The sequence below is a fragment of the Lissotriton vulgaris genome, chromosome 11, assembly GCF_964263255.1.
Source record: "Lissotriton vulgaris chromosome 11, aLisVul1.2, whole genome shotgun sequence".
NCBI lineage: Eukaryota > Metazoa > Chordata > Amphibia > Caudata > Salamandridae > Lissotriton > Lissotriton vulgaris.
The window spans coordinates 27,482,018-27,494,072 of record NC_141699.1 but is presented as its reverse complement, the minus strand read 5'-3'; the positions used below and the strand labels follow the sequence as shown (position 1 = coordinate 27,494,072).

The window sequence follows — 12,055 nt, the reverse complement described above, 5'->3', positions numbered from 1 at the left end:
ATACTCCCCAGACCTTGCTGGTCTGAACAGAAGCCAATCTTCCCTTCCTTCGTGGATTTCCTTTGCCAAGGCTTGTTGGGTCCGATCCGGATACCGACACCGCCAACAGCTAGATCCTTCGTGGGACAGTCCATATCCAGCTTCTGGTCGTCGTCAACGCCTCCTGGTCCACGTGGCTGCAGAGACTAGCTTCAACTCCTCACCTGATTGCATCTCGAAATCGCCTGGTTCCTTCCTGGTCACTAGCTAGTGACCCAGACTCTGTCCCCTCTGCTTTGAGGTTCTTCACTGCTCTGATCCATCCTTTGACCCATCCCGACACTTTCCTCCTGGTCACTTGCAGCACTTTCTTACAGCTCTCCATAGGATTGATCGACAAAACCTGACACGAAAGAACACCTATGCACCCGGCTTCCCTGGGTGAGGTAACTAGAGTACTCCGGTGCTCCTGTGGGTAACAACTATCCAAGTGTCCTAGTTTAACTGGGTTTTCCCGTAGTCCACCTGGAAGTGTCCGAAATCAACTACTTTCTAACTTTTAGGTTCCTATTGAAAGTCTATGGTAACCCGCGTGTGTGTTTAGACACTGTACACGCATCATGTGGGACTCCTACTTCCTAACCTTTGGTCGATCAGTGTAGCCCCAGCGATTTCCTAGGCCCTAGGACTACTCACCTTTCCTGAAGTGGTTCTTATACCACTTACTTAGTATATGGTTCGTGAGGCCCCTAGGGCAGAATTGGATTTGTGCAACTTGTTGTATGCTTATTGAGAAACTTGTGCTGTATCTTGAACTCTGACCTCATAAAGAGTGCAGAGGGGTTGTGTTAGTAATAAAGACATATATATTTGATATATACCTTGTTTGGTGTTCTTTCCTTTGGTATTCAAGGGATTATAATTGGTAAAACAATTGGCTTCACATGCTCTCTGAAGTATTAGCCTAAGACTGCTTTGTCCATGCTACCACTAGGATAGCTGGTCTATACGGTTGACTTTACAACCATCACCATAAGGGTTGTTTAAACTGATACAGGGTGCCCACTAGAATAGTGGACATCATATATCAGGCCAACTTCTCACACCCAGGGGTATCTATTCTGAGGTAAGGAATCTAACACTATCCTGTTTCTTTCAGATGCACAAGTTACTTACCTTCGCCCCATCCTTCCTCCCCGTACTGCAAACCGATATCTAGGGTCAAGGACATCCCTTTCAGGGCCCTAGTTTCATGGCACCAGTGTCGGTTTCTATCATGGCTCTGCGTTACTGGCGCGGAAAGCTATGTACAGAACTGACGTCAGCGCGGCATCTAAGTACTCCGACGTCGTCCCAGCGATCAAGACGGCGGACGCGGAGCCGAAGACTATGCCTAGCGACGCGCAGGGGTACTGCGGACTAAAACTTTCCGGACCCAGTCTGACGCCTGGGGATTTTCTAAGATAAGGAATCTAACACTAACTACTGTTTCTTACAGATATATCGTTACCGAAGGTAAGTAACTTGTGCGTTCAGAGCTTTCTATGGTGTCGCTGGATTCGTGCTAGGTGCATTACGTAAATAAGTGTGCATCATATGCTTAGCCAGCCTCCTACTCTACAGCTTTCTGTTCTTGGGAGTTATTGCCAGTGAAAACGAGGTCTAGTCCAACCTAAAGCCTTGAAGGAATACTCATTGGATGAGGAAATGCAGAGAAATTGTATTTCACCAGAAATATGGATACCTAATGTTAACAGCCGTTTCATTATCTGTACTGTTTAATATTCACAACCAAGCATTCCCTTCCTGCTGATTAATAATGAAATCATGTCGGTGTACAAAAATAAGCAACCACATAGAACTGTAGTTTTGTAAAAATATCTTTCTACATGTTTTCCTGGTTCTTAAACTATTGGTGGTTCTTTTTTAAGCTTCATTGAGAGCTTGGTTCACCCACAATAATGCAATGCCTGCCCGCATCATTGTGTACCGTGATGGTGTTGGAGATGGGCAGCTAAAGACATTAGTAAACTATGAAGTACCTCAATTCTTGGATTGTCTGAAATCTGTTGGTCAGGATTACAAGTAAGTGTTCCTCAGTTTGATAAATGTATTTGATTGGATGATTTGTTGCATTTCGCTTATTTTGCATGGCTTTTAGAGACGAATAACACAAAGAACAGGTCCAGAAAAATGTAAACTGTTTTGTGATTCTGTACTCTACTTTCATCATTAATTTTGGAAAATGTCTATAGAAATTGTTGGATAAAATAAAATTGTAGACTTGGCCTTGTACACAGAGGCCAATGCAGCTACACTAGCACTTTTGTTTTCAAAGTTTATTTGACTTTAGACTTGCTTCTAACTTGACTAACAGTCATACATAATCCTAAGCAGCAAAAGTCCTCGAATAATGTGACTCCAAGTTTGTATCAAGTTATTGTGGCTCAGGTGCACTGAGGGATGTACCTCTATGAAATTGAGTTCTATGCATAAATGCTTCACTGGAGTTTATGCATCAAATGAAGATTGAGTAATGGGCAGCAAGGAGTGCACCTGGGGTGTACACTTGAATGTATATTGGCTTCTCCAGTATTGGGGTGTCTTTCAAAGATTCACATGCCTGAATCATTCCCCGTCTGATTGGGAGTCCAACGGTACATAGAAAAAGCAATTATTTGCCTATAATAAACCAAAACCCTTGGTAATAACCAACCAGGAAGTAAAGTAGCCCTAAGCTACAGTGAAAAAACTTCCACGCTCATGACTATCCTAGTCATTTTGTATAGACCAAACTACAGCCAATCAGGGGACAGTACCCACCAGAATGTTCTCAGAGGCTCAGGCTCTCAGATCTTCTACCGCATGTTGTGTGAAGGGAGTCTCCCTGAGCTCTGCTCAGTACTTCACTTTTCTGACTGAATTTATTCATCCAGGATGTCATCTACTAAGAAATCTCTCTTCAGGCCTTGTGATTCATGTGGGAAGCTCCGGCTTTTTAAAGAAGATCACCACAAAAAGTGAATTTATTGCCTTTATCCTGATCATGAGGTTAAAGACTGTAACATCTGTAGGACCTTCTCTCAGATGACCCTCAAGGACAGGGAAGGACGCCTTCTTCTATGGCTACAGAAGTTAAAGGACTAAGACAGCGCTCTTTCTGAGGTAGGAAGTGTGGCCTCAGGATCATCTAAAACTTCTAGGAAGAGGAAGGCTGAGGAAGATTCATCTTCCACTGGGGCTACGGTGTTGAGGAAGGTTCCGCCCTCCAAGGGCTCTGGCCTGTCTTCTGGGGAAAAAAGGCTTCTCCGCCTTCTGGATCTGTATCGCCCCCTAAAAAGACTGGAAAGTCTTTGACCTCTAAAAGGCTTCCTGAGAAGATGTTACCTCAGAAGGAAAAGTGTATTCTGTCGACAGTCCTTGTCTGTTCCCTCGTCGTCGATTACTATCGTCGACACCGCCGAAGTCGACGGTAACATTCTCGTCTCCTGAGCCCAAGATGATTGTAGTTGGCCTCTCCACCGTCGACGCTGGTCTCGGTCACAGTAAGGCCTATTTCGTCGGCGAAGATCATGCCTTCCATCGTCGGCGCTCTGCCGCTGACGAGTGCTTCTTAGTCGTCGACGAAGATTCCACCGTCGACGAAGGCTGCTTCATCGTCGACAGCTTCATCGTCGCTGAAAAATGTCCCATCAACGACGCCACCGTCAACGAAAGACTCTTCATCGTCGAAAATATAGTTGAAGATTACACCATCGCTTAAAGTAACTGTCAACGGCACCGTCTACGAAGAAACAGTCGACGCCACTTTTGTCAAAGTGTACGGACTTACAAGTATGGTCTTCTACACCAGCTAAGACCTCCTTTAGCCAACCAATTACGTCACCTTCTTTGCTTCAGAGACGTGGCTCCTCATTACAAACTCTATCACCGCTTAAATTGCCTGACCAATTGCTGGATTCAGATGAAGATGAGGAGAAATCTGACATTGATGACAGGTTCCGCACTGCTACTAGTCCATCGGAACTGCGCATAAAATATCAAGAGGAGGATCCAGACGACGAACAGTTCTCTGAATCCGTAGATCAAGTTCCGGCCACAGTGCCCACAGCACAGATGCCTCTGGCGCTTATGGATAATTTACAGTATATGCTACAAGATTATCGTAGTTTTCCTCCCTCGGAGTCGGCGGCATCCCTTCCATCTTCTCCCATGCCTCAGGCCTCTATATCCACTTTGAGATCTCCAAGACCACAATCTCCAGCACTTTCTCGTCATTCTCAAGGAGCAAACACCACTGATGAGGACAGGGAAGAGGGAGAAGTGGATGATAAATCTAGTCTGTCGGAGTGGGATGATTATCAGATTCAGACACCATCACCTTAGGCCCCAGCTACAGCTGATTCACCTCCAGTTGATATTGCGGGATTTCATGTTCTGATGGAGAGGGCTACTAAGAGATTCTCGATCGCAATGGAAACAAAGAAAGACGAGTGCTTATTTTATCATTTCAAAGATCAGCCGCGAAGACAAGTCAGAACGATTCCCATCATTGACTTCATATGGAAGGAAGGTTTGAAAATTATGGCAACACCCAATTCTCTTCCAGCTGTACTATCCAAATTAGACAAAGTACAAGGCACCGGACAAATCTCCTGTGTGCCTAATAGGACAACCTAAGACTGATTCTGTTGTTGCTCAAGCGGCTCAAAGACGTGCTAGGAACCCATCATCACCTATCTCAGCTCCACCTGATAGAGATGGCATGCGCTTGGATTCATCGGAAAGAAGGTCTCCACGATGGCTGCAACAACTGTAAGAGCTACGAACTCCCTAGCAATACTAGGGAGATACGACAGGCAGATGTGGTCCGACTTCTCCCCCTATGTTGAGATGTTACCAGAACCTGCAAGAACGGAAGCAAAGCAGGTATTACGAGAGGGCGAGCTTGCTTCAGCAGAAATAATCGATGCAGCAGTAGACGTGGCGTCTTTAGGCTTTAGACAGCTAGCAGGTGCTGCGGTGTTACAAAGGCATGGATGGCTGAAGTCCACATCGTTTGGCCAAGATGTCCAGACCAAGATAATTAACATGCCTTTTGATGGTGAGTTTCTCTTTGGCCAGCATGTTGATGAGGCTCTACAAGCCATAAAGAAAGACACTGAAATAGCGAGATCTTTGGTTAGTCTGCAATTTCGCAAGTCGTCCTTTGGAGGAGCTAAAGGACGCAGATCTTTTTCAACAGAGGAAACTACAGTCAGCAGAGGTCTTATCAAACCTCCCAATCCAACCAAAGGTATCAACCCTACAAACAACAGTCTTACGGACAAAGAGGTAACTCTTACACGCAATCCAGAAGAAAGTCCTCCTACCGTGGAAGAGATTCAAATAAAAAACAGTGAGACACGCTGCCTGCCACCATCTCTACCCTTCCCCTAGTCAAAAGTTGGAGGAAAAATATCCCAATGCTACTCGAATTGATCCGGAATTACTACAGACAAGGGGGTCCTGAATATAGTGGCCAGGGGTCACAGTTTAGAAATCGAGAAAATTCCCCCAAATTCTCCTCCCAAGGGCCCACTGTGAGAAGTTGGCCTGATATGTAGTGCTCACTATTCTAGTGATCACTGTGTATCATTCCAAACGACCCTTATTGATGAATGGTTGTAAGTCAACCTTATAGGTCCAGCTATCCTAGTAGCATGGACAAGAGCAGTCTTTAGGCTAAACTCTAGAGGGCGTGTTAAGCCAGCTGTTATACCATCACATATACCCCTTGAACACTAAGTGAAAGGACACCACACAAGTTGTTATGAAAATAAAAGGGTATTTATTTATAACAAGTCTACCCTGATCTCTTTATGAGTCAGGGAGCTAAGCACACAACAAAACTTTTAAGAAAATACTTTAAGTTGCACAATTTACACAAATGCCCGAGGGGCACGAAAAACCATATACTACAAAAGTGGAATGCGAAATACTAGCAGGTAAATAACAAGATCCAGAGTCTTCAGGATCGCTAGGACTACACTACTGAACCTTCAGGTTAGGAGCAGGAGGCCTAGGGAGATCAGGTGCAGAGTGTGCACTCTCACGCGGGATGCGGGACAAAGTCTATGGGTGCTAGATTTCGTAAAGTTAGTTATCGGACGAATCCGACTAGTTAGGCTGAAAACGAAAAAGGATCTGGACACTTAGATAGTGAACCGATGTTGGAGCACCGAAATGCTCAGGTTACCTAGCCCAGGGGCTGCTAACCCCGTCGCCAGAATTGGCGAGGGGTTAGTATTCCAATTCGTATGACACCTTACTTGACATGTTTTGATAAAGCGATACCAAAGTTGGCAAATAACCGCGAGGATTATAAGGCACTTAAGAGTATATGGTACGCGTTATCATGGAACAGCTATTAGGACTTGGTTTCGCAAGCTGCAAACGGGCTCAGCTCATGCCAGAGCACCATCTCACATAATTCCAAGCACTCTGCCTTCAGGATTGATAAGGCCTGCCATAGGAGTGACTGATAGGAATACATGTGTCCATTTTAGGGTTAGATATAGGAATACTATATCTAAAGCAAAGGGTGTTTACACCACCTTGCTCCAGCTGTCGTGCAGCCAGTTGTGTCAGATTTAGATGGCCAGCCAGGGGTGACATAATACATGCTGCAGCCCCTGGTAGGCCCTGGGTACACCTATGCCCTGTGTACAGGGACTGATAAGGTGGCCCAGTACCAATTGGTAAATGCACCTAAGGTACACGTGTCAATTTAGAGAGAGAACAGCTAGGCTGTGGGTCTGATTAGCAGGCCCACAGCCACGGAAAGTCGTAAACCAGTGAAGCAAAAAGCAAAAATCTGGGGTGATCATAGGATTGCAGACCCTACTCTCCGACGACGTGATCACGGCGCCGACGACGCCTACCGACGCGCAAGGGTACTGCTACGCAAAACTTTCCAGATCCAGTCTGACGCCTGGGGATATTCTAAGGTAAGGAATCTGTCACTAACTAATGTCTCTTACAGATATATTGTTACACAAGTAGTAACTTGTGCGACGGTGCTGCACCCGAACCTGTCCAGTCTCCACCTACAAGCTTGGAGATTGAGCGGCGGCAGTTGAGGCCATTTGACTTGCCTCCTGAAGTCTGTGATATCATTCTGGCAGCCAGGCGTCCCTCCACAAAGTCGGTATACGCCTGCAGGTGGAACAGATTTGTGGCATGGTGCACAGCAAAGGCTGTGGATCCCCTCTCTGCACCCCTTTCGGAAGTGCTGCTCTTCCTTCTTTCCCTTGCCCAGCAGGGCTCTGCTCTGGGCACTCTTACAGAGTACCTTTCTGCTCTTTCCGCCTTCTCAAGGCTCCCTGATCAGCCTTCCTTATTCAAGTCCCCCATTGTAAATAGATTTCTGAAGGGCATCACACACATGTTCCATCCTGTTCTCTTTGTGATGCCCCAGTGGGACTTGAATCTTGTTCTCACTTATCTGATGTGTGCTCCTTTTGAGCCGCTCCATAACTGTCCTCTCCGTCTTCTCACATTGAAGACTGCTTTCCTGGTCGCCATCACCTCTGCCTGGAGGATGAGTGAGCTCCAGGCTCTTTCTTCTACTCCACCTTTCCTATCTGTTCATCCAGACAAGGTGGTGTTGCGTACACGACCTTCCTTTCTGCCCAAGGTTGTCACGGCCTTCCACATCGGGCAGTCCATTACTTTGCCCACCTTCTTTCTGCCTCCGCATCCCTCAAAGAGGAAGAGAGGCTCCACCGTCTGGATCCAAAACGTGCGCTCTCCTATTACCTAGATCGCACACGCCAATTCCGGGTGGATGACCAACTCTTTGTTGGTTACGTGGGCGCGAAGAAGGGAAAGGCAGTACACAAGAGGACCATTTCGTGGTGGATCATCTTGTGTATTCAGGCATGTTACTCCATGGCGAAAAAGGAACCCCCTGCTGGATTGCGGGCTCATTCCACTCTTGCCACGGCAACAACAACTGCCCTGGGCCGAGGAGTCCCCTTACAGGACATTTGCCAGGCAGCGACGTAGGCCTCGCTGCACACGTTCGCAAGACACTACTGCCTGGACAGTCAAGTCCGGAGGGATGGCATCTTTGGCCGTTCAGTCCTCCAGGGCTTTCTGGTGTGATATTGGTTCGCAGACCCACCACCGGGGTTGGTATTGCTGGGGTATCTATTCTAAGGAATCTATCACTAACGTGTCTCCTTCAGATGCACAAGTTACTACTTGTGTAACGATATATCTGTAAGAGACATTAGTTAGTGATAGATTCCTTACCGACCCACCCATCCTCCCCGTTCTGCGAACCGATATCTTCGGTTACGGTCATCCCCTTTAAGGGCCCTAGTTTCATGGCACCAGTGTTGGTTCTATCATGGCTCTGCGTATCTGGCGCGGAAAAGCTGTGTATCAGAACTGACGTCAGCGCGCATGGGCGGTGTCTAAGTACTCCGACGTCATTCCGGCGCTAACGACGCCGACGACGGACGCGGAGCCGCAGACGACGCCTACCGACACGCAGGGGTATTGCTACGCAAAAATTTCCGGATCCAGTCTGGCGCCTGGGGATATTCTAAGGTAAGGAATCTATCACTAACTAATGTCTCTTACAGATATATCGTTACACAAGTAGTAACTTGTCCGCCTCCCAAAGTCTGCAATGTCATCTTGGGAGCCAGGCGTCCCTTCACTAAGATGGTATACGCCTGCAGATGGAACAAAATTGTGGTATGGTGCACAGCAAAGGCTGTGGGTCCCCTTTCCGCCACTCTTTCCGAGGTTCTCTTATTCCTCCTTTCTTTGGCCCAGCAAGTCTCTGCTATGGGCATTCTAAAAGGCCATCTCTTGGTCATTTCAGCCTTCCTTAGGCTTCATGATCAGACTTTTCAAGTCCCCTTTTGTAAATTGATGTATCTGAGAGAAACTTGTAGTGATAGATTCCTAACCTTAGAATTACCCCCAGGCGTCAGACTGGATTCGGAAAGTTTTCGGAAGGTGGCGTTGTGCGGCTCCCCGGCCGTCGTAGGCGTTGTGATCGCCGGGATGACGTAGCGGCAGCTCTTTAGAGGCCGCCCTCGCACGCTGACGTCTGTTTTTTCTTTTTCTGCGCCAGCAAGCGCCGATCCGTGAAGAGCACGTACCCCCAGTCACTTTTCGATTTAGTTTTTTCGAGGCCTTTTACCTCATTTCTTCTGAGTAGACTCCTAGTGTTGTAGGGATGCCTGGTTTTAAGATCTGCTGTGTCTCTACTGCCTGGGGCACAGCCAAGTCTCCAAGTTGTGCCCCGACTGATGGGCCATGGCACCGAAGACTTTGCAGGAGCGGTCCCGAAAGTTGCTGGAAGTCGGGCAGCCGGCTCTGCGCCGCTCAAGGTCTTGGGCCCATGGGAGCTCGAGGGACCGGTCGCGGAGCCATCACCATCGGTTCGAGGCGTGTGGGCTGCTGAATTCATATCTGTGCATAGATCGCCGCCTAGTGTTGGGTCCGGATGATTGCACATTGTTGTCCTGGAAGAGTCTTCGAAGTATCATGAGATAGGTGGCTCCTCCCATGGACTACAGTGCGCATCGGGGGCTTCGGTATTGTTATTGCGATCGGTACCAACAACTTTCTTTCTGTAGTTCCTACTCGAAACGTCGAATTGGGCCGCGTGGCCTTTTCGACACCGAGGCCTATCGTCGATGGAACGAAGTCCGTTAAAAAGATGCCCCAACTGTAACTCAAAATTTCCACATATAGATAAACACCCTGTGTGTAACAAGTGTTTATCTCCGGAAGACAATGAAGCCGACTGCTTAGCTTGTGCGCAGTTTCGATCGAAGAAAAGACTTCAGCTTCGAAGAGCAGCGAGGCAGACGATGCAGAATCCAGCTCCTGAGCCGGAGAACATCTTTGAAGACGACGAAGAAATCGTCGAAGCTGAGACTCGGACCGAGAGTCGGACCAGGGGTCAGAACATGACTCCAGCTACTATGTCGACGACGAAGACATCGTCGAGGTAGGGGACGATGATCCAGGCATAGGAGCCGTCGAGGAGGACTCCGGCGAGGACACGGGGCCAACTGTGAGTATGGAGCCCAGTAATGTTAATGATACGCTTCCAGCGCCTCAGGTCGAGGCATCGCCAGAAGGCCTTAGCCAAGACCCTAACATCGATTCTATAGCCCTGCAATTCTGCCCGGCTAAGAATATAAGACAAGAGCCATCACTGCAACATTACCATTCCTTGGTAATATCACAACAAAAAGTGAAGGAAGCAAAACCGAAACTGATAGACTTTACAGTCTTCGGACCGAGAGGTGCGGATCCATCTGCGCCAAACAAAAACAAAATGGCCGTCGACCCTGCTGGGTCGCATATGAGGGTTGTCGAGCCGAGAGCCAGTTCTCCCAGAGACATGCCTAAGCTGAAGGCCGTCGAACCGACAAGATCGATGTCTACGCCAGGCAACATAAACAAAGGACTCCCACAGAAGATGGTTGTCGAACCGAAGAAAAACGTCGACAAGCCAAAGACTTTGCAAACCAAGACACTCGACCCGAAAGGAAGAATCGAGGCAAAGGGGTCTGTTGATCTGAGGCAACGAATCATCGCTCCGAAGCAGCAGGCTTCGAAGACGACACAAAAAGAAAAAGTGGTTGTCGAACCAAAGAAAACAGTCAGATCGACCACAATTTCGGCACCGAAGATGTTCATCCAGCCGAAAAAGACTGTGGAGGCACAAAAGTCCCTTCGGACCGATAAAGTTTGGACTTCCACCGCACATGAGGCAGAAACAGGTCGAACCAACATCGGAAATAGACCCGACGCAAACTAAAAAGCCAAAAACGGGGAACAGAGCTCAAGCACTTGAAGAGCAAGAGCCCTCGACAGAAGATCAAAGTTACCCTGTTAAAAAGTAAAATCAGACCAGACACTTACTCTGAAAACTATAAAATACCACTAAAGAAAAAAAGACTCTTCTACATCTCCAACTCTTTTTGAGCCAATCAGACCACATGTGCAAGGGACTTATACATATTCCCCCACACACACAGATTAAGAAGTGGAATATGAGGATAATTAGCTTTATAATTATCCTGTGGACAATGACCAGGACAACCAAACAACAATGGTCTGACCCTGTAGACTCTCAGCCCATGCAAGACAATACTGCATACCCTGTAAAAACTTCACCTACAGAGGACACAGCTGCTTTCAATGCATTGCTAGAAAGAGCAGCATACAACCACCACATGGAAATGCATGCAGACCCCATTGAGGAAGACTTCCTTTTTGATTCTTTCAACACCTCTGAAAGATCAGTGAAAACATTGTCAATGTTAAAGGGGGTGCTTAAACACGCAAGGGACATATTCAAGGAACCAACCAGGGCACGAGTCATTAACCCCAGGATAGAAAAGAAATATAGGCCAGCACCAGTGGACCCTACCTACATTAAGGGACAGCTACCTTTAGACTCTTTGGTAGTATCCAATGCACGCAAACGTGCAAATTCGCAAACTACTGGCGAGGCTCCACCTCCAGACAAAGAGTCTAAGATTCTGGAGGCCTCGGGCAAAAGGGTAGCTGCTCAAGCAGCTAACATATGGAGAATCTCAAACACACAAGCCCTGTTAGCCAGATATGACAGGGCCCATTACGACACACTAGAGCAGATTTTCCACATCTCCCTGACCTTTATAAGGAACAGTCAGAATACCTAATACAAGAGGGAAAGCTCATATCTAACGCCTCCATTAAGTGTGTGCTAGATGCGGCAGACACAGCAGCCACAGCAGCCAGGGCTATCAATACCAGTGTCCTGCTTAGACAACATGCGTAGCTCCGCATATCTGGGTTTAAAAATGAGGTTCAGAGCACTAATCAACCTGTGAACCCTGACTATTTGTTTGGCCCTAATGTGGACACAATATTAGACAGGATGAAAAAAGATACCGAGACAGCCAAGTCTATGGAAGCCTTGCAGTCACAACAATACAGAGGGGGCTCCTTTTGTCGCTCCGGCAACAGAGGAGCTGCAAGAGCAGGCTCAGCACAGCAAACCTCCTACAAC

The 12,055-nt window shown here is 47.4% G+C and overlaps 1 protein-coding gene across 1 annotated transcript in view; it reads left to right on the top strand.

Annotated features, from left to right (window-relative positions):
• Positions 1-12,055, top strand: part of PIWIL1 (piwi like RNA-mediated gene silencing 1) — a 1,696,151-nt gene that overhangs the window by 1,425,163 nt on the left and 258,933 nt on the right. The window contains exon 18 of the mRNA XM_086942674.1: positions 1,911-2,064. Coding sequence (XP_086798800.1) covers positions 1,911-2,064 — 154 coding nt within the window. The remainder of the gene's footprint in view (positions 1-1,910; positions 2,065-12,055) is intronic.